This window comes from Callorhinus ursinus, unplaced genomic scaffold, assembly GCF_003265705.2.
Source record: "Callorhinus ursinus isolate GAN/ISIS: 27379988/994484 unplaced genomic scaffold, GSC_fseal_2.0 scaffold34, whole genome shotgun sequence".
NCBI lineage: Eukaryota > Metazoa > Chordata > Mammalia > Carnivora > Otariidae > Callorhinus > Callorhinus ursinus.
In genome coordinates this window covers 3,217,294-3,240,663 of record NW_027397096.1, presented here as the reverse complement: position 1 = coordinate 3,240,663, position 23,370 = coordinate 3,217,294, and the positions used below count along the sequence as shown (strand labels likewise).

At 37.1% G+C, this 23,370-nt stretch overlaps 1 protein-coding gene and 2 non-coding genes across 8 annotated transcripts in view; all 3 read right to left on the bottom strand.

The window, feature by feature from the left end:
- The window catches only part of SSH2 (slingshot protein phosphatase 2), a 242,734-nt gene that overhangs the window by 44,762 nt on the left and 174,602 nt on the right, over positions 1-23,370 (bottom strand). For 4 of the 6 annotated variants that reach the window (XM_025851382.2, XM_025851385.2, XM_073879337.1 and 1 more), the window contains 5 exons: positions 15,989-16,092; positions 13,252-13,316; positions 6,267-6,388; positions 2,003-2,071; positions 1,153-1,218 (listed from right to left, as the gene is read on the bottom strand). In XM_025851382.2, coding sequence (XP_025707167.1) covers positions 1,153-1,218; positions 2,003-2,071; positions 6,267-6,388; positions 13,252-13,316; positions 15,989-16,092 — 426 coding nt within the window. Of the gene's footprint in view, positions 1-185; positions 1,094-1,152; positions 1,219-2,002; positions 2,072-6,266; positions 6,389-13,251; positions 13,317-15,988; positions 16,093-23,370 lie in introns of those variants that run through there. The other 2 variants (XM_025851387.2, XM_025851386.2) reach the window with 2 other exon arrangements.
- LOC112808498 (small nucleolar RNA U2-30) lies at positions 9,095-9,164 on the bottom strand. The gene has a single exon (XR_003204370.1). It is a non-coding gene; the product is annotated as a small nucleolar RNA U2-30 (small nucleolar RNA).
- Positions 9,521-9,594, bottom strand: LOC112808499 (small nucleolar RNA U2-19). The gene has a single exon (XR_012374468.1). It is a non-coding gene; the product is annotated as a small nucleolar RNA U2-19 (small nucleolar RNA).

The following is a 23,370-nucleotide window of genomic DNA, read 5'->3' as shown; positions in this document are numbered from 1 at the left end:
TTGCCCTTAAAGGAGGCTTAGTCAAAGAAGGTAAAAGTTTTCCATGAGAAATTTATCTGTGAAATGTGCCCTAAATCTAAAAATCTGGTTTAAACACATGACGTGTAACTCTGTCCCACCTCAATTACTGCATGAAACGATAAGACTCTTAAGTTCAGTTGACTCTGTTTTATGACTGCACCCACCTCAAGCCTATCAATCCTGTTATTCAAGGGCAAATGAGCTCCCTGGAGTCTTTTTTCAGGCTCCTTTATTTCCTGCTTGGCTTTTGTTCTCTCCATTCTGCTCCTCATGAGGACTTCTACTACAGAACAGGCAACTGAATGAGAAACTGAAATTCAAATCTCTAGCTTAGGGACAGACTCTGAAACTTACAGTCACACCATTCCCTTGTTACATTAGATCATTTTTCTAGATAATCTAGAATAAGAGAGTAAAGAGTCTATTCCTCCAAAATGGAAAAGATGTTCTCAGGCCAGGTATGCAACCTCTCCAAAACTTCAGCTTTCTCATCAATAATAAGGAACTAATAATATTATTTTGGGGGAGTTGTTGGTGATGATTAGATATAATCCATGTAAAGCACAATGTCTGACATATAGTTAAGTAGCTCCAAAGTGTTAGTATACCAGCTGATGATTATTAACATCTATAATGTTTAGGCTTTATTTGCATTATGCAGTCTTGCAAACAGTCATTAGCAATTTTAATGGAAACTTATCTATTAATAATATCCCTGATTACCCTAAGAAACTGGACACCAATGCACTGTAGTAGTGTGATGTTCTAGATTTGGCTCTAGACTGCTGCTAACTTAGTCAGTATACCCATATAAGACTGTTCCAACCAGCAATCTGATTCATTAAGTATCTTCCAGAGTCTAAGAACACCTCTGAATTTCACTTGTTCACCAATACTTAAGGCCTTCCACTATGATAATATGAAAAATGAACTCCTAGGTCATCTTTAACTATGAGGGCCACACAAACAGATCACAGAAAATCTTAAACACACAAATAGATCATACAGCATCTTCATAGAGAACTATACTATTTCTAATACTACTGCTCACAAAATATTGCCCCAAAAATTTATTTAAAAACTTTCATAGAAAAAAAACACCTTTCACAGAGACATTAAAATTCCTCTTACCACATTGCCTGTACAGATACAGGTTTGAATATGTGCACTCTGTTATCCGTTGATACACTGAACCCACTAAGGAAAAAAAAATGAGATAAAAATCCACAAATGAGAGTAGGTTATTTCAGTTGTGAGTTTTCAAGGTTATTTCTCAGGCTAGCAACTGCTGGCTCATTTGGAAGAAATCATCAGGCACTTCATGTAGAAGTCAGAGTACAGGACTTGACTGAAAAGCTTCAGCAAATTGTCTGATTTCATCTACCGAGCAAAATGAATAGACTCCCACACTGGAGTTAGGGAATTACATAGTTTTCCAGCTGTAGCTACAGACAAACTGGTCTGCTATATATTTCTATTTGGAAGTCTTGTGGGTTCTTAGTAAACCTGACCCTGGTTTTACAAACTGGAGCAAACATCTTGGTCTCTTGGGGACACAGTCTAAAAACACCAGGAGGTGGGGGTGGAGGGTCACTGGAAGGAACTGGCACAGGAAAGGGGTTATACTGTAGGCTGACAGCTGGCAGAGGCAGCAAGAGGTTATTTGAAACAGAACATATCATCCTCTGGGAGAGCATTGCAACAGTCCCCACATGCTCAGATTAAAGAGTGAGCCAACAAACTAGTTTTTCTTTGTTTGGATTCTTACCATAGTCGGCCTAGAAGAACAGAAGTGAGAGGCCCTGGCAAGTTGTATTTTTACTCTACTTTACAAAACAGGAGTTTAAAAGGACTCACTGAGTTGCTGACATGACAGTTCACTTGGGCACACTGGGCCTCCCATTCAGCTTAATGAATGGGCACTAAGATGGAACCCCACCCCTTGGCTTTCTGTAGGAGAATAAAAAGGGAAAGCTCTTACCCATCACCATCCAAATGAATTAGGGTATCACTCCAGAGGGGCAGGACTAAGCCCATGGTACAAGTGCTACTGCAAGACAAGAAATAGTCCATAGGTTAATTCCTGTTATTATAGGAAGCAATTCTTAACTCTTTCAACACAATGGATAAAGCCCCTAAACTCTAAATTCTGGTGTGTTAGAATGGAGGAATTTCTATCATATAACTATCAATCTAATGTATGTGCTCTGGAGCTGTATCAAACAGGTGGTTAGTCAGGTCCTTATGTATTTAATAAAGAAAACTTACTAACTGAGCTCCTTGTATCTCAAAAATGGCCACTGTCTAAAAAATCCAGGTGACTGCTGCTGACCTGTGATTGGCAGGTTTCACCCCAAGGCCCCAGCATCCAACTCAACTCCAAAAATCATTTCTAATGCCAAGAACTATTGCTGGTTGCTGAAGACCTCTGAATATAATTTGCTCAAATTTAGCTCTGAGGTTTATGTAGATTTATTGAACACCAATTGGGAAATTGTGTATCTATCATACCACACCTCTGGATAACTGTAATCTACCCCAAATCTCTGCCACTTTCTCTCCTTAAGGCTGCTGTAAACCATTTTCCCCTTCCATCCAGTCTCCCAAAGGCTCTGACACCCTCTCCCTGCCAATGTATACAGAAAAGCAGCATTGTACAGAAGGAATCTCAGACATGTGAACATGCAAAGTATGCACAGCAAACAGTAGAACAGCAAAGTATGGTTGAGAGCACAGGCTCTGGAACCTGGGCTCTGGCACTAACTATATAATTTTAGGCAAATTATTTAATTGCTTTGTATTCCAGTTTCCCCATCTATAAAACTGAATAAAAATACCTTCTTGATTGGGCTGTTTTTGAAGGTTAAATTAGATAACACACTAAGAAACGTATATAACATCACCAAACATAATAACAACCACTTATTGGGCAGTTATACTTTGTCAAAATATCTGGATTTGATCCTTTTCAGTATTTCAATTCCTTTTGTCAAGTTATTTACCCTTTCTCAGCCTTAATTTCTTCACCTTAAAATGCAGTTAACAAAACCTACCTTCATAGGGTTATCATAAATATTTTAAAGTGAAACAATACATATGAATGTATTGTCACTTGAAACAAATGTTGAATATGAATTTTTAGTGAGTGCTCTAATACAACTGAAAGTGACTGGGGGTGTCGGGAGGGGGAGGGACATCATGAAAATGCACTGAAAACAACATGAGGAATACCAAAGCTTTTGCTATCAGAGTCACTGCAGGGCTAACGAAGACCGTTCCCTAGGTGGGCTGTGTCTAGTGCTCTGCACTGTACTTGCTGGCCTGTGTTACTCAACACCGAGCACTGTGTGCTCTACTAGTGATTCCAGAATTCAGGAGAATCAAATCAAGATTGCAACAGCTTATCCACACTGGAAGGCTGGGCCTGAATTCCAGATGCAGAGCTATATGCAAGAATCCAAGAGGGAGGAAGACAGCTCCACCACTATTTTTGTTGAGTAGATGAGGTGAGCACAAGGAAAACTTGTTTCGAAGATGGCTTCCCAAGATGGAGTGGGGTTATTTTCAGAGTAGTTCCTTTTTCTTTTCTTTCCTTTCCCTTTCTTTTCTTTTCTTTCTTTCTTTTCTTTTCTCTTCTTTTCTTTTCTTTCTCTTTCTTTCTTTCTTTTTAAAATGAATGCTTAGCCAGGTTCCTAGCAAGTATAGTTTGGGTATAAATATGAAGGGTTTATAGCCTGGTGACAAATCTTGAAATTAAGTAACTCCAGAAGATGATACGGAAGATCCAAAAGAGTGTGATCTGTGAGCTTGTGATGAGATACCAGTTAAACTTTGGACAAGTGACAGTGATATATAGGAACCAAATATCACATGTTCAGCTTATACTCAGGTCAGGCTGCTTCTTTACATTAAGTAGCTTTTTCACACAATAGGAAAGAGGCCTGAATTAGGCACACCTGGTATTTTTATCTAATTTACCTTGAGTTTCATGAGATTTTTCTCCTTTGAAGTACAGGTGCTTATTTTAGTAGATACTCATCCCATTCAACAAATATTTATTGAGTGCCTATATATACTAGACATTTCAAGGTGTTGGGGGTACAAAGAAAAATTATAAAACAACACCATAAAACTATTATTTTATAATTTGAAATATATTCAATGCAATTTGGATACCAAGGTTACATTGTATATTTAAAAATTTATTACTTAAAATATAACACAATACTAAAAATTTTATTATTAAAATATAACACAATGCTTAAAAATACTATAAAAAGGTTAAATGAGTTGACATCATATCTTGAGAACTACTTGGGACGATATGTCTCTCATAAACAATCTGGGTTCTACTTTGGCTTAGTATTGTTTTGAAACATTAACTTTTTATATTCTCAGATACAAAATGATACAAATTCCTTCAAAAGCAATTGAGGAAGAAATGATACTAGATTATGTGAGTGCCAGTATTCTGAAGTGGGCAGCACTTTTCTTACTGTCCAAGGAGCTCATTCACAGAATATGGATGGGAATTCATAATGCCAAGTTTACCAAAAAGAATGAAAACTAGTTTCTATAGCTTTTCACATCACTTTTTTGTCTTCCATTAAATAAAATTTTCATTTGTTAGCTATGATTCAGGCAGGACCATTACAGAAGACAGACACAGTTCACTGAGGATAAGATTACACATCTGATTTCTCACACACTGGTCAGGAGAATCTGAAGTTGTTGCCTTGTATCTCTAGGGGCAGGCTCAAGTGAAGTTTCCAAGCAATCCCAGTTCCTGTTTTATGGGGTTTCCAAGGGAGGAGTCAGGAAGAACCAAAGGAAATAAGATATAGAGTAGCACTGTTGAACTTTCTGCAATGATGGAAATGTTCTATATATGTACTGTCCAATATGGTAGCCACGAGTCACATATAGCTAGAGTACTTGAAATGTGGCTAGCTGTGACTGAGGAACTGAAATTTAAATTTTGTTTAATTTTAACTTATTTAAATAGTCACCATGTGGTAGTGGCTACTGTATGGGACAGCACAGATCTAGAGAGATAAAAATCTAAATCGGAGGTCTTAAAATACTAATGAATGTAGGCAGGGTAGGTGCTCTTAAAGGATAAATGCTTACTGAAAGGTCTGTTGCTTAGCTAACACCAGAGGTTAAATCCATGTAGGAGAAAACCTAAATGTGGTTTACAAGCCTGTGCAATTTCAGAGCATACAATTAAAGGCTGTAAGAATTATATAAGGTAACAACTCTGGCCTTGTGATCCTTGTGAAACCACAAATAATTTTCAGGTTGACTGTACAAGCTTAGGTAAACACTTGTTTGGGAAACCTTCTAATGACAATGTGATTCTTTTCCTCCCAACATCAGGACAATTAGAATCACTCCTAGTCTCTTCTTTTGTGGCTAAATGTGTGGCCTGGGTCACACTGCTAGCCACTTCACAGTCCATTCTAGTCTCAAACCAGGAAGTCAGTGCTTTGAGACATCTGGCAGGATTTCCTGAGGCTTATTATCCAGAGTGCAAAGATCTGCTTAGCCACATTCCACAGTCTTCCAAAGGTTTCTCCAGAAGAAGTGGGAAAATAAAAAAGGAAAGCAATAAACTTTAGGGACACAAAAGAGCCAGGTTCTGAGTGCGGTATGATACCTTTAATTATAGGATGCAAAGTGCGGCTAAAGCCAAAGGTGCATGAGTATAAAAGGTTCTGTTCTGAGTTAGAAAAAAAATCAATTCCCTCCCACCCTACCCTTTTAACTCAGAAGATGGAAAAAGGAAGGAAAACATTTGGTAAAAGCAAGGTGTAAGGCCATGAATAAATATAAGAGATTAGAGTTAAAGTGGGCTCTCTCTGAACCCAAGATCTACTGGTGCACTATCACAAAGGGTACTGTGCCCTAGAATAGGCAAAGTGAATCATTACTGCTTAAAATAAAGTTAACTACAAAGATAACACAACTTTTTATTCCTGGAGATATAAGTTTAAATCATTTGTATTTAAATCATTTAAATCATTTATATTCATTACCATTTAAGGATGAGGGGAAGGTAAGGGATAGTGATAATTTAGGAACACAACCAAAGACATTCACTAATCATTTTCATCTCTCAAGACTGTATGGCTAAGATACTTTAAGAGTAGAATAGTGTAAGATGTTTTTGTAGTAACTCAAAAGGCAACTGGAATAGTTATTTAAAAAGGAGTTTTCTCATCCTTCCTTTCGTGGTACCATACCTGTCATTAGAAGAGAAATCCATTCCTAGGACGATGCTTTCTTCAGTGTCTTGTCTACCATTAGTTGAAACCACTACCATATAGCGTGTTCTATTCTGGTAAGTACTTTCTAGTCTTACAGCCTGGAAGTTAACAGACAACAGATATATTAGGAAATTTAGAAGGTCAGTTTTAGATCATTCAACCTCTTTTTACATCAGCTTCTTAAAGAATGCTCAGGAAGACTTAACTTCAAATTCCAGCTCATGTATTAACTATGAAACCGTCAATAAGTTACTAAATTAATTGGAGGGAGATATAGTAATACCTATCCCACTGGATTATAAGAATCATATGAAATAGTGCATGTTTATAAAGCACAGTGCTTGTCATATAGTACAAGCTCAAAAGATACTGGCTACTAGCATAATTTATAATAATAACAACTACCAGGGCATGTTCTAAAGACTGAAAGAGGGAAATGTGAGATAATATGAATGTAAGCATTGGACTCACAGATGCAAGTCCCACAAATAATTATGATACAAAGCAAGCCATTAATATATACGAGGAGTATACTCTGTTGAAATCTTACAGATTATACACTGCAAGATTTTCTTCTTCAGTTTCAGTGATAAAGAAACTGCTTTTTCAGAGAGAAATTGCTTATATTATTTTTTGTCAAAAACTTATTTATTGCTTGTTTGTAATATTTTAAAAGGGCCTTCCAAAAATTTGAATATGGACAGGATGTTAAATGATATTAAGGATTTACTGGTAGTGTTATAATGGCACTGTAGTTATGCCTTTTTCTTAAGTATCTGGAGTAAAATGACATGATGTCCAAGTTTTACTTCAAAATATTCCAACAATGGGAAGCAACTAAGATGTCCTTCAGTAGGTGAATGGGTAAACTAAATACATCTAGACAATGGAACATTATTCAACACTAAAAAGAAATGAGCTATAAAGCCATGAAAACACATGAAGGAATATTAAATGCACATTACTATGTGAGAGGAGCCAATCTAAAGAGGCTACATATTATATGATTCCAACTATATGACATTCTGGAAAAGGGAAAACTATGAAGTCAGTAAAAAGATCAGTAGTTGCCAGGGTGCAGGGGAGCACAGAAGTTTTTAGAGCAGTGAAACTACTCTGTATGATACCAAAGTGAGAGGTACATGTCATTTTATGTTTGTCAAAACCCACAGAATGTACAATACCAAGACTGAACCTTAATGTAAACTATGGACTTTGAGTAATAATGATGTGTCAATGTAGGTACATCAACTGTAACAAATGTACAGCTGGTGGTCTCTCACTCTCTCTCAAAAAAAATAAAATCTTTAAAAGAAAGGAAGGAAGGAAGGAAAAAAGGAAGGAAGAAAGGAATAAAAAATTCTGCAATGCTGAGAATGGACCTGAGGTTTCAAATTTCCTTTTAGGCTTCAAGATTCAAGGTTAAGAAATTAAAATTTTAAGAGCCATAGCATAAAGAAAAACCCAATACCCACCTGGGTTAGAGGTTTATCTCATAGGATAGGAAGAAGATTGATAAAAATCTAATCATCTCATTTTTTTTAAAAAAGATTTTATTTATTTATTTGACAGAGAGAAAGTTAGCGAGAGAAGGAACACAAGCAGGGGGAGTGGGAGAGGGAGAAGCAGGCTTCCCGCTGAGCAGGGAGCCCGACACGGGGCTCGATCCCAGGACCCCGGGATCATGACCCAAGCTGAAGGTAGACGCTTAACGACTGAGCCACCCAGGCGCTCCTCTAATAATCTAATTCATGAAGTTAATCAGAAAAATGTAATTTAAAATGGCAGTTTGTACATAATACCCTAATATTAGAATTGGCAGCAATTTCGGTGTTTCCTCAGTCTCCAAAATTTACATGGAATAGATGACTGAAATAAGGCAATTCAGGTGCATTTGATTAACTCCAGTTCTCACTGAAAAGGATACCACAGAAGTTTATTCTATTGTCCAGCCAAAACAATACTTTGAATTTTAAAACTTTGCAACACTAGCAACTGAGAAAATTATTCCAAGAAAATCCATTTATTGCCTAAGTTTGGATCCTATTACAAGTGTCAGGTGAACTCGACTCGGCAATCTGAGGACTGAGATAGGTCTGAGAAGTCATCTGCCTCTGCTTTATTTCTGATAAGAACCCAACCTGTTTGCAAAGCTCATCTACCAAAGAATGATGTTAAAACTTCTCTCAGTAACTACTTTTAAATGTTTATAATCTGATTACAAGCAGTTCACAAACACCACCTGATAAAATAACTTCTGTCCTTAGCATCATCCAACATCAAGAAATACTATTCCTTAAGCTTACACTGCACCTTTGCCTTTAATTTCTTTTCACCAAGAGTCTTACATCATGCCACTGCATGCAATGTTTATCCTCAAGGAAGCCACATTACAAAGTCCCAATGTCTAGACAGGCAGCTCACCCAATCCATCAGAGAGAAAGGTTTCAAAGTATGTAAATATTAAATTCTAGCCAAAAGAACAAAGCAAAGTCATTATCTAAAATTAAAAGACTTCAGATGTGACACTAATAAACTAAAGAACACTGTTTTCAAAAGAAATAGAGCTTGAGGGAGTCTCAGGATTTTATTTTTTTAGTTTATCTCTATGAAATTCTTAAGTTAAAAAAAAATCTATGTATTATATTCTGTGTAGCCATTAAAAACAGATTTATTTGTTGACATGGAAAGATATCTAAAATAAAGAGTGAGGAAAGCAGATTGTAAGTTAGCATTTATGCTTTTATCTCATTTTTGTAAAAAAAAAAAAAAAGTGCTGACATATACTCTTCTCCATTCAATTCTGAGCTCAGATCAACTGTAGAAGCCTTCATAGTTATAAAGATCGGTAGTAAAACCTTTTCATCATTGCTCAAAACAGATTAGCCTTTCATATATACACATTTCCACCAATTTCATTCATCCATGAGCAAGTCCTCAGTTATCCACTTTTTAAACACACAAAAACACCCCTCCTCATCCCCAGACATGTCTTGTTGTTTTAACGATTTTAATTATTTATTTATTTGAGAGAAAGAGAGAGCACAAGTCGGGGGAGAAGCAGAAGGAGAAGGACAAGCAGACTCCATGCTGAGTGTGGAGCCTGATGTGGGGCTTGATCCTATAACCTAGAGATCACGACCTGAGCCGAAATCAAGAGTCAGCTGCTTAACACTGAGCCACCCAGGCTCCCCAAGTCTTACTGTTTTAAATTACTTTATACTTTTGCTTCTCAGAACTACAGAGATCAATCAGGGAGATTAGTAGGTCTTCTGATACTCAGGTTTGGCTATTTTTATAGAATCTGACATACCCTTACACACACACACACACACACACACACACACACACACACACACGAAAGACTGGAAGGACGCTTATCCAAATTGCTAAGAATGGTTTTCTCAGAAAATAGGATACAAAGTGATTTTTACTTTCTTCCTTACACCTTCCTGTATTCTATGATTTTTAAAAATTTTGTATTTAGAAAAAAATAAACCCATTTTCATTTTGGGAAACTATCAATGTAATATAAAAAACAAAGCCTAAAAAGTCCTTATTTTCTTAAACTCTCCTGGCAAAGTACTCAAAAACATCTTGTTGCCTTATCAGCACCTTAACTCTAGTTAAGAATATTAAAGTTACTTCCAATGTTAGGAAAGGTTTTCATTTTCCAGTCTATTTTTTTTTTTTTATTGAATGGGTATTGGGTAATGTGCAAGAGTATTAAAAAAACACGGTCTTCATTTTACCAGCTACAGTTTTTGTAAATACTGAAGTTAATGCTTGGGACTGTATTTGGAATGCAGAGTTTCCCTGGAGGAAAAAATGGTTTACTCTTATTTTTTATTTTTTATTTTTCCAAAGGTGCAGAGGGAGAGGGAGAAGCAGGCTTCCCACTGAGCAGGGAGCCCGACGCGGGGCTCAATCCCAGGACCCCAGGATCATGACCCGAGCCAAAGGCAGACGCTTAACCGACCGAGCCACCCAGGCGCCCCTACTCTTATTTTCAATGCTAAAGCAAAGTGTGGGATTTGGTGCCACTATCTGTTGTTGGGTTATTAAAAAAATAAAGGCAGGACTTTCAGTTCACTATCAAACTTTTAACCTTATGTACAAGCCCCAGGATGAGCATTTTAGCATTCCAAATTTAACTCAAAACAAAAGGCCTTGCTTTGAGTCTACAAATGCTCCTTTCAGTTAGAAAAGTGCTAATTTGTCCAAAGTCACACAATGTATTCACTCATTTTCTTGAAGATGACTCACTCAATAATCTGAAACATAATGACTATGTGTTTGTAACAATTCAAAACAACTGTAAAATGGCTTGTCATTTAAAATGAATTAATTCAGAGGCATCAGTTACATTTTCGGAATTTATATTTTATAAATGTAAAGCAGTTAAAGCTGCATATTTTAGCAGGCCAAGAAAAAAAGTTAATTGCCAACTCTGCCTTCCCTAACTGCTTCCTTAATGTTTTCCTGTGGTTAAAATTACTTTAATGTTTAGAAGTGCAATCTAAATTCCAGAAGGTTATCAAGGAGAAAAAGATAAAGTGATGACAGACCTCAACTTTAACTCTACCAAACTACACAATTTTTGGAAACTATAAACATGTATCTGACAGACATTAAGTATGTGCAAGTGACCATTATTATGGGTTTTAGAGAAGATGTTTTCTAAGTGTGATTCCTGGATCAGCAGCATCAACATCAATGGAAAACTTGTTAAAAATGCAAATTATTACTGCCTCCCCCTCCCCAAATCAAAAAGTGTGGGTGGAATCTAGCAAAGGGGGCCAGTTCAACAAAGCTCTGGAGGTGATTCTGATGTACTCTAAGGTTTGAGTATCACTGCTTTAGAATATAAATGCTGTAAAAACTGTAAACCACCTTTGTTCACTTATAAAGAAGTGTTTAAGAGAGAAGTATATAAAAATATGGACAAGATTTACATAAATGTATGATGTAATTTTCAAATTAGGATATAAAATAATTATGTAAGGATTTCTTATTTCATATTCTTTAAATTTCAAAGGAAGTTTCTCACTCAACAAAAATTTGTGTCCATTTTAAGGTGACAGAGACAGCATCTGAGAGAAAAAAATGACAGAATTTGAACACAGAATTACTAAGTGAATGAAAAATCAGTTAATTACCATAGAGTTCAGAGCCCTGATCATCAATTTTTTATAATCATTCTTGTATTATACTCATTACCTCTCTTCCCGTTCAGAAAGCAGAGATCAACCATTTGAATTTAACATGCCGAAAGAAACCCAATTTCCAAGTTATCACCTGAACCTAGAAGGGCCGATCATCACATGCTTAGATTATTGCAACAACTACCTAGTGGACCTCCATGACTTAAGATGGCTTCCTCCTCCCCACTATTCTGTATTAGCTTCTGAGGAATCTCTCTCTCTCTCTGTTTTTTTTTAGTAATCTCTATACCCAATATGGGGCACAAACTCACAATGCAGAGATCAAGAGCTGGATACGCTACTGACTGAGCAAGCCAGGTGCCCCTCTGTTAAATACTGTAGCTGTTCCATGTAATTCTTTGCTCCAAACCTTGTAGTGTTTCACACTACTGGTTACTGAAAAGGCAGAGGTACTACCTCCAAGTATTAATCTAGAGGGTCAGATAGGGAATACAAATGAGTGAAGTAGGCCATATGAATATTAAATGGGTAGAAATGCTCTTCACTTTTCATAAAGAAACATACTCATCCCATTTTTGTTTTCCTATTTTAATTAAATATTCTACTATAAGAAAACTAACAGTGAAGAAATGATGACAAATAGAGACACCTGGCTTTAGAGTCTAGGAGACAACACGGTATGTGGGGATTATGGTAAATTAAAAGCCTAGGCCATACCCATGCCTGCCTCTTTGGGTCTAGCAAGTTTTATCATGTGAGAATAAGGTCCCAGTGTTGCCAGAATTTTAGATTTTTGAAGACAAGCTCCAAGTATGGATTTTTATGTGAAATCATTCAACTTTAGAATTCTGGCTCGGAGGGCACCTGGGTGGCTCAGTCAGTTAAGCATCTGCCTTTGGCTCAGGTCATGATCCTGGAATCCCGGGACTGAGTCCCGCACTGGGCTCCCTGCTTAGTGGGGAGTCTGCTTCTCCCTCTGCCCTTCACCCTGCTTGTGCTCTCTCTCTCTCTCAAATAAATAAAATCTTAAAAAAAAAAAAATTCTGGCTCAGAGTGAAAAACACCACCACTTGTGGTCCAAACAAAACATATCTGCTACTTTGAGTCCCCTAGTTTGGAGCATTAAATTCTATTTGTCTGCCTTGTTTCCTGGTATCTTATCTTCCTTATTGTAACAATAATCCCCAGATTTGGGCAGCATTTTATTCTCTTCAATATGCTTTCATGTCCATTTGATCCTCTCGACTGTGAGAGGTAGAAAGAAGATGAGGAAGCAGGCTCAGACAAGCTAAGTAACTTGTCCAACATCACATGATTAGTACAAGCCTAAGCCCAGGTCTCCTTACTCTGAGACCAGCACAAATCCCTGGCCCTTTTACTCTTTCCTTTTCCCTTACATGTGCTTTTGTCTCAGTCAGGCCCTCATCTAGAAGGATGGTCTTCTTTCTTTCTGCCAATCTAAATTCATCATCTTTTAAGACCCAGCTCAAGTTCTACCGTATACATAAAACCTTTCCAACTAGGGCAAGTCTCAAAGTATTCTTTCTTCTGAACTTCAGTTGTTCTTATGGTTAGTAACTTACAAACTGGTGCTTATCAACAGCCTTGAATCATCAAATTATTTCACATCATTTCACATTAGCTCATATCATCCCAATGATATTCTAAGCTCTTTGATGGTGTGGACATGTTACTCTTTTTTGTTCCACATAGCTCCCAGCACTCTGTTGGGACATAAAAATTACTGCTTAATGTTTGCCATCTTAGATAGTCTTTTGAGTAAGAGTTATACTTACCAGCCTGATGTTATCTTCTGGGCGGAGTAATATGAACATTGCTTGGAGATGCTGTTGGAGATCACCTGGTGAAATTTATGAAACAAAAAATAATTATTCTCCACTGTAATGTCAATAGAGAGGATTCCTTCTACCTTAATAACCTGTATAAAAGAAAGTTCTGGGTCACTGAAGGACTATAAATAGACACCGAAATTAAGTGTCTTAATGTTATTATTATTAACTTTAAGTGGAAAGACAGAATGGTGGACTGCATCTCTATACATTCACTTTTAGCCTATACTACATTAAAATTTGCTTTATGTTTGTCCAATGGGAGGTGCACTTGAAACCAATCTCAGTTTTGTACTATCGTGGATGTTGATGAAAGCAATGGTGAGATCTGTTGGGCTGTGCTCTCAGGCCCACTGAAGGCAGCAAGGAGGGAATCCTGAAAATGCGGTGTGTGATGAATGGGTTTAGAATTACCTCTAACATTACAAAAAACTATTTTGCCATTCTTTTTTCTGTAAATCTTTAGTTGCACTTAACCAAAGATTTTTAGATTCCCCTTAGAATAATGTCAATGGTTTAAAATGATTTCCATATTAGTGGCTGATATTCAAGTAAGAGTACTCATTAAATACAGTGGGTCCCAAGAAATAAATATTCCACTGAACCTAATGTTAGGTCCTTTAACATGGCCAACCATTATTTGAATACACACTTGTTTCTACACATTCTCCAAAACTAAGTTGAATTTTTTTTTGTATTAAAGTGTTATAGATTTCCTCATACTCCTTATTCTATACTAGAAAACATGGAACTTGGGCTAGTAGGAGATAATTAGATAACATACTGTTATAAATGATGACAATCTGAGAACAAAAAACTTCATTCATGCCCACCCAGGTCCAGCTCTTTTTAAAAAATTTTTTTATTGTTATGTTAATCACCATATATTCCATCATTACTTCTTGATGTAATGTTCCATGATTCATTGTTTGTGCATAACACCCAGTGCTCCACGCAGAATGTGCCCTCTTTAATACCCATCACCAGGTTAACCCATCCCCCCACCCCCCTCCCCTCTAGAACAGCTCTTTTTTAAGAGTCTAAAGTGACTGACATAGCCACCTAATCATAGATGCCAGTGGATGCCTGTTCTTACATTCATCTTGAAATCTACATACAAAATCTTCCTCCAGGTAATTTCAACTGTTAACAGTGAGATGAAATACTGATATGTGCAAGAAGTGGTGAGGGGTAGGAAGAAAGAAAAGTAGGTTAGCAAACAGATATTTGTTTAAAAGGTCAGCAAGTCTGAAAGCCTCTCCTTTTTTTCCCGTTTCCTTCTCTTAAAGAATGGTTTTCTTGCCGCCCATCCCCCAACCTCCATTTCAATGCTGGCTTCTGACCAATTCCATTACTGCAGAATCTTTCAACTTTCAAAATTAAAAAGGAGAATCATCATGTTTGGCCAGGTCTGTTCTACCACATTTCAAACCCAGAGACACAATCTAAGTCTCACGTGTAAGAACCAGTATGGGCTCATAGGTATAAAATCAAGAGAAATGAAAACATATGTCCATGCAAGAACTTACACATAAAGATTCACAGCAGCATTATTTGTAAGAGTCAAAAATTAGAAACAACTCAAATGTCTATCAACTGGTGAATGGAAAAATGAAATGTGGTATATCTATACACTAGAATATTATTTGGTCATAAAAAGGAATGACACATACCATAATGTAAATGACCCTTGAAAACATTATGCTAAATCAAAGGAGCCTGTCTCAAAAGATCATTTATATAATTCCACTTATATGGAACACCCAGAATGGGCAAATCTATAGACAGAGAAGTAGATTAGTGGTTGTTTAGGATTGGCAGGGAGGGTGGAGGATATAGGGAATGACTGCTAATGGGTAACTGGGTTTCTTCTGTGGGTGATGAACATGTTCTAAAATTACAGTGATGGCAGTACAGCTCTGTATATACTAAAAAACAACAACACTGAATGTATACTTTAAATGGGTAAATTAGGTGAAGTACATGGTATGTGAATTATATCTTACTAGAACTGTTAAAAAAAAAAAAAAAAGAACCAGTGTGGGGAGACAAAGTGTTAGCTATAAACAATGAAAAGTGACTTAAGTTACATGTTATAATTGAGTTAAGCAGCTGAGGCTTTTTAAAAATTAAGATTCCTTCTGCTCCATCAGTACAGATGATCCAAGGGAAGGATTTTTAGGATAGAGAACTTGTAGAGGACAACCATTTCTGGGTGAATAGTGGCCTAAGTCCCTACTCCAAGTGCTACTGGCCCAAAGATCCAGCTGGCTTCTTGAAAGGTCAGGCAAAAGTCAAGAAGCCCCATCCCTCCTCCCGTAAGCCTTCTTATGTGAGCTGAGTATGTGGAAACTCAGGTTTGTTAGTGGTGAAAAGTACTGTCGGTACGCAAACTGGCTATTTGCTACTGGAAAACCTTAACTGATAAGTCACATAAGAATTCATTATAGTATCTTTGTACCTTATTATTTTTCCAACACAAATTTATTGAACACTTACTACATATATAATGCATTCTGCTAAGTGCCAGAAAAATAGTGAAAGAAAAGTGATTATAGCACAGTACAATGCCTTCTTTCACTCTTACAAGACTGTTGGAGAAACAGGGATGAGGTTGTCAGCCTTTTAGCACAAAACAAAAGGCAAAGAAATCAAGAATGGAATGGTGTATGTGGAGCTTTACCTGCATGCTTGTTGCGTCTGTGGCTAATTCTTGGTGTAGATGAGCCATTTCCCCGTGGTAGAAAAAGGGCAGCACCTTTGACAGTTAGAAAGCTCTCGCTGATGCTATAAGGGAAAAAGTCAAAAGGAAACAGATTACTTAAGGAAGGAAATCAGAGTACGATGGAGATCCATTTTGGGATTATTCTCTCTCCCATCTTCCAAAGTCCCAATTTCATGGGATGAAGTAAAAATAAAATTGAGAGAGACCCTTTTACTTACACAGTCCTATCTACTCTAGACAGTTTTTCTGAAGCAAAACCTACAATATTCTATATATATATATATTACATGGTAGCAGTTAAGAACGAAGGCTCTGGAAACAAAAAAGAGGGTAAAGGCTCTGGAGCCAGACTGCCTGGGTTTGAATCCTGGCTCTGCTACTTCTTACCTGAGTGAATTTTAGGGGGCCTAAATTTCCTTATCAGTAAAACAAAGGTAATAAAATGAAGTTGTTGTGAGGAATCAACAAGTATACAGTTTCTTAGAGTGGTGCCCTTGTGCAGAGGGATTTCTGAACTCAAAATGCAACTAAGGTATAAAATTCTGAGTTTTACTTTAGAAGTATCTCTAGAAATGAAGCTGGCAGACACATCTGAGAACACTTTAGTTGCTTTTAAAATTCCCAAAGCTCTACCATAAATTTAATTCTTAGTGTTTCAAAGGATTGCATTTTAAGGTACATAAACACGGGTTACACAAATATCAATGCTATAGAAACATCTTTAGATAAGCATAAAGGTATAAATGCCTAAACTGGAAGAAACTTGAAACCCTCATCTTAATTCTTTTCTTTTTTTCTTTTTAAAGAGTTATTTGAAAGAAAGCACATGCGTGAGTGGGGAGGGGGTGGTGGTGGATGAGGGAGGGGATCCCGGTGACCCTGAGATCATGACCTGAGCCAAAATCAAGAGTCGGGCACACAACCAAGCCACCGAGGTGCCCCTCTTAATTTTTTTTTTTAAAGATTTACATATTTGAGAAAGAGAGAGCGAGAGAACGAGCGCATAAGCATGGTGGGGAGGGGCAGAGGGAGAGAGAGAGAGAAACCCTAAGCAGATTCCATGCTGAGCGCAGAGCCTGACGTGGGGCTGGATCCCATGACCCTGAGATCATGACCCAAGCTGATACCAAGAGTCCGACGTTCAACTGACTGTGCCACCCATGGGTCTCTCATCTTAATTCTTTTTTCAAAAAATTTTTTAAAATATTTTATTTATTTATTTGACAGAGAGAAATTGATAACGAGAGCAGGAACACAAGCAGGAGGAGTGGGAGAGGGAGAAGCAGGCTTCCCGTCGAATAGGGAGCCCGATGCAGGGCTCCATCCCAGGACCCTGGGATCATGACTCGAGCCGAAGGCAGACGCTTAACGACTAAGCCACCCAGGTGGCCCTCTCATCTTAATTCTTAAATGTAGTATTTCTAACTTGTGACAGACAGATTGATTGGTAGCCATTTTTGTGTGTTTTAAAATAACTGGGAGTATAGTTGAAATTTTATACATCAAATGACTGCTACTGAATGTTGCAGGTCAGATGTGGTTATTTTTAGTTTATTTGAAATAACTAACTAAAGGGGGGAGGGGGAAGTAAATATCTGAAATTTGGAAAACACTAAACTTTTTGGTAAGAACTTTTAATTTTCATTTACATTTTCTTTAAGGATATAAAAGGTTGATACTGTATGTAGTTAAATTGACCCATAACCATTGGTGATCATGGGGCAGGTAACTAGAGCCTGCAGAAAAAGTTATGATCTAGGAATTTAAAAAATAAGATCCTGAAGTTTTTGTTTAATTGCATCAATTTCTGTATTTATGTGAATTTATAAACTACATTAAGTTTTGAATGAGATTAATCTTGTTTAATATAAGTAAATGTGTCTGTAGACTGTGATCTCTCCAAACTAAAAAGATTAGTACTTGGAATTGTGTTCTTTATGGTTATAGTGTTGGTAAAGCACTAATACACAGAAAATAAAGGAATTACACAGTGCAAGAAAAAAAAAGAGTGGTGCCCTTAACAAATATTATTGTTATTGGGTCTATGATTATTAATAACAGTGTTTGATTAGTGTTCTAATCAGATGTAAATTATGTTACAACAGTTACTAATAACAGACCCAAAGTTTGCCTAAAAAATTTTGTTTAAAATACACACACACCATGCTGAAATGTTACCCAAAATCTTACTTTCACTGACTTGCATTCCCACATGCAGTGAAAAGAGGCCATAGGAAATGTGTTTAACCTATGGAGTTTGCCATATTAACATCATCCTTCAATGTAAATGACAGCTCAACAGAGGTGGAGATTTACTGTTCAGGATAGTGGTTAATATAATTACTAGTGAATATCCACAGAAAAGAGAAAATATATCTAAACTATTTCATACCAACAGACTAAGCCTTTTAAATGTTTAATGTTTAAATGTTATCCACAAACTCTGAAAAGGCTAGAATTTCTAAAACACTAATGGCAAAATTTAGAAACATATAATGGAATGGAGGGTTCCAAGTTTGCCTGTATGTTATGTTATGCAGAGTTAGCGAATGTATTGTAAATTACACTGCCTACTCAACATTTCCACTTGGAAATCCAATTGGCATCTCAAATTTACATTGCCAAAACAAAGCTCTTGAGTCCCTGCAAACCTGATCCCTAGTCTCATCCACCCAAATTGTTTGGTCCAAAATACTTGACAGTCGTCTTTGGTTTCTCTTTTTCCCTGCAACTTTATGTATCCTAATCCAACAGCAAAACCTGGCTTTATTTCCAAATGTATCTTGAATCTGCCCACTTAGCTCCATTACCACTTTGACAATGTCCATGGCACCATCATTTTTCAAAACTAACACCACTGTTAAAGGTTTTTTTTTTAGCTTTTTATTATAGAAAATTACAAATATAAACAGAAATAGAGGGGATAATATAATGAACTCCCATGTTCTCACACATTTCAGCTTTAATTCAAGTCCAATCTTTGTTTCTTCTACATCCTTACTCTCTTCACCTTGTCCCTGAAGTGAAACTAACCCCAGACATTCTATCAGCAAAAAGTCTCTTAACTGGTCTATCTGCAACCACTTCTGCACTGCTGCTATCCACTTACCAAAGAGCAACCGGAGGGATTGTATATATCTAAAATACACAGATACATCACGTGCTTCCCTTTGTACTTACAAAGAAAAGTTGAAGTCTTTAGCTTAGACTTCAAGGCCTTGTAACATCCAATAATACATCATTTCTCTGATTTTGTACTATCTCCCCTTTTGTTCACTTGCTATAGTTGCACTGATTTCTTTTGTTTCTTCGATATTTCAGGCCCCTTCTCAGGGCCTTTGTGCTTTTTCTTTTCTTCTATTTTAAAAAAATATTTTATTTATTTGAGGGAGAGAGCACGCACGTGCGAGCACAAGCGGGGAAGGGGCAGAGGGAGAGGGAGAAGCAGGCTCCCCGCTGAGTAGGGGGCCTGATGTGGAGACTTGATCCCAGGACCCTGGGATCACGAACTGAGCTGAAGGTAGATGCTCAACCAACTGAGCCACCCAGGCGTCCCATGCTTTTTATTTTCTACTTGGGATACTTTTTCTCCTGGCCTGTCACTATTTAAGTCACAGCTCTAGTATCATCACCTCTTCCCCATCCCAATCATACTCTATCTTGTTATTCTGTTTTGTTTCCTTCAGGATATATATCATATACTAAAATTATGTTTATTTACTTGTATACTTGTATTTACTTGCATACTTTATTTACTTGTATACTTGACTGTGGTTATCTCCTTATGATAGCATATAAGCTCAACGAAGAGCAAGGATTTTATTTTGCTCAGTATATAATCCTTAACACTGAAAATAGTGCCAAGCACATATTAGGTGCTCAACGGCTATTTAAGGAATGGAAACAATTCATGCCAGGGTTCTTCCCACATGGTTGTATCTGTCCCGTTATTGTAGCAGGAATTGTAATTTAGGACAAGAAAAAAGAAATTCTGTAATTTCACATGTAAAAAATAATTGTTACAGAACTCAATATATGTGGCAGATTAATGGATTGTAAATACAAATGTTTGATGATAAATTGTCAAATAAAATTAAATCACCTCTATAATAATGTTGTCAGTCGTTGACTCAGTTTTATCCTTTAATTAAGTGGCATGAAGCTGATAAACTTTTGAGCTAACTTGCCAAATAGAGTGGAACATGTCTTCTAAAAACAAACATAAGAATCCACGGATGCCACTTTAAAAATCTGCATTCTGGCTGGGAGGGGCTGCCTTTATTTTGTTTTGTTTTCATCTTTAAATAAAGCATTGTGCTCTTGTGGTCTGTTGCACAAGTCTTGTCTCTTGTTACGTTAGTGGTATGCACATGTCACCCTGCTGTGGGTCACTCTGTTTCACTCACATTACGGGAACCTAAAACAAAATGTCTTGAGTGACAGGATGAGTGGGGTACACCACAGACAGGAAATGAAATTCACACTTCTGCCAACACAGCATCTGTCTGCTTTACCAAATGAAAATATTTTAAAAATACAGACTAATATTCTACCTATTACCAAAGTTACAGCTGTGGGCACTTTGGTTTCCGGTAAGCAAAGTGGTCTCAACATCTACAAAAGAAGTATATTTGTAGAGAGCTTAAAACAACCAAGCATGCTTTAGTCATTCCTTTTGTGAGACAGAGGTAGTTTCTCTTAGACAAACACTGGTTTAAGAATAAACTTCCTGGTTTGATACATTTATTGTTGCTCATGCTTTAAAGCAAAAAGTGTGTTCTTTAAAATGTATGCAGTGCTTTCACACGGGAGGGTTAGGGCGGGACCATGGTTAATTGGTTAACCTTGGTTAATTCAAAGCTACCTGGAAAATTCCTGATGGTAAAGGAAAGACCAGGAGTCAAACTCACATATAATATAAGAGAAAAGATGCTTTTCTATTTGAATCATTTACACAAATCTCCATGAACTTTTCTGATAGAACAAAATGCACAGCGGATACAGCTGGGTCAGGAGACTGCCCTATTAGGTGCAGTACAGGCTTCCAGAGAGTCATGGCAGACACACTATGGATGGTACAGTCAATTGTCTTTATTCTGTGGTCCCAGATTAGGACTCTCCAGTTACCATAAAAGTGGCATATACTGTTGGTTACAGGGGATCAGGAATAAAAGTGTGGCTGATTACAAAAATCCATTATCATCACTGAATAAAAGTCAAAGCTCTATAAACGCTGTAAAAAATGGGATAGCAGTATGATGGTGTGGAAGTGAAAAAATAAAATTCACAACCAACAGGGTTAGGTGGTTCAAATTCAACTTGAAAATTAAATGCTTTATTTGTATATGAATAAAATTATATGTACATAAAATTCAATCACATGTACTTCAGTGTAAGGTAAAAGCTTAGTATATTTTGCTAGAACGGCAAGAGATTCATTTATGTAAGTACTGGTCTTTCTGAAAAAGTTTCCTGAAGATCCAATCAACATAGAGTTGGTCTCTACTTAAAAATATAGAGAGCAAGTGAAAACTTTTACACATTTTCTGAGTTGACCAATTCTGGACCAGAAACAGGACTTCGCCAGTAAATTTTATGGAGCCATCCATAGGTGATAACAGATGCCTGAATTAGACACAAACCCAAAAGCTTTCTCAGTCTAAAGATGGAGAGTATTTAGCTGCTTGACAAGAAAATGACACAGGATCATCTTGTTAAGAAAATGACACAGTGACAAATGAAGTTCTCCAGTCTTTATCAGAATACAACTGAAGATCATCTATTCCTCTCTTGCCATAAAACTGCTTGCTCAACAGAGAGACAATCATTCCTAGTTAGACATATTAATAGCTAATAACTAACTTGACTGGATGCTTAGAGTATGCTGGGCACTAAGCTGAGCACTTGACTTTATTTCATTTAATCTTCACAACAATCCCACGAAGTAGGTACTATTTTTTACCCCCAATTTACACGTTAAGAGACTGATGGACTCAAGAGATTCTACGTTATTTGCCCAAGATCACACAGCTGGTAATCCTCAGAGCAAGAATTCAAACCAAGATTTGACTTGAAAGTTCATGCTTTGAATCACTCTCTACTATGCTGTTCTAGTTTTATGATATAATTTAAGTAAAATGAAATACAATGTTTTCCCACAGAGCTTCCAAGAGAATAGAATTTAAAAGTAGACTATGGGAGTGAAAGAAAAGGACTGAAATAAATCCAGATCTCACCTCTTCTCATGCCTTTTTTGTTTCCCTTATCAAGGGCACGAACAGAAAGACTATACTGAGGGGAATCAAGAACATCTGGCTGAGAGATGAATCCAGATGGGCTGGACAGTACAGAAAAGAACAGTAACTTCTGTTGGGAATGACAGTAGCATTTCAGTCTTGAAATGGAGGAAAGGTGACTCCGCTTTAAATAGATTTGGGGAAGCACTCTGTGCCAATCTCTCCTGATCAAAATCACTTCCTAAAGCATGAAATTTGTTAACTGGCAGTTTATTCTCAGGCATAGTGTAGAGAAAAAGGTCAACTAAAAGAAGAAAATACTTAACTGTTCTGAGGTTGGAATAATTTTTTTTTTTTTAAGATTTTATTTACTGAGAGAGAGAGCACGAGAGAACACAAGAGAGCACAAGCGGAGGGAGGGTCAGAGGGAGAGGGAGAAGCAGACTCCCTGCTGAGCATGGAGCCCGATGTGGGGCTCGATCCCAGGACCCTGAGATCATGACCTGAGCCAAAGGCAGATGCTTAACTGACTGAGCTACCCAGGCGCCCCGAGGTTGGAGTAATTTTTAAAGAATGTGGCCAGCGTGATCATCCATGACCAGCAGAAAGGCCAAGGAAGCAAAAGAAAGCAACAGCACACCAGGCCAAATTGCAGAGTATCAGGTGGATACATAGTCTTCTGTTTTACATACAACATACATGAAGAGATGGATCATTTACTATGGGAAGTTGGGTTTCAGAAAGTGGATGTAATACTTTTATTTCAATATTGAAATGGAGGAAGTAGATTCTCATGTTTATAGTATTTGTAATGTTCGGTATTTCTGTCAAAGCCAAAATTTATAGGTAAATTAGGTTTTACCTATAAATTGTACAAAGTGATATGGCTACCATTTATATAAAACTAAAATACACATAATCTGAACTGTTTGTTTTATTTTTGTTTTGAGGAATATTCATCTAGGGGAAAGTTTCAAATATATTCTACACTAACATTCTCCCTTTCTTGATACGTGTTCTCTGCTTATTTAGTTGTTTAATTTTCAGATTCAGGGCACTAGGGCAGCAGCTTCTGTCAGTTCCTTAGGTGGAGAGGAACTCATG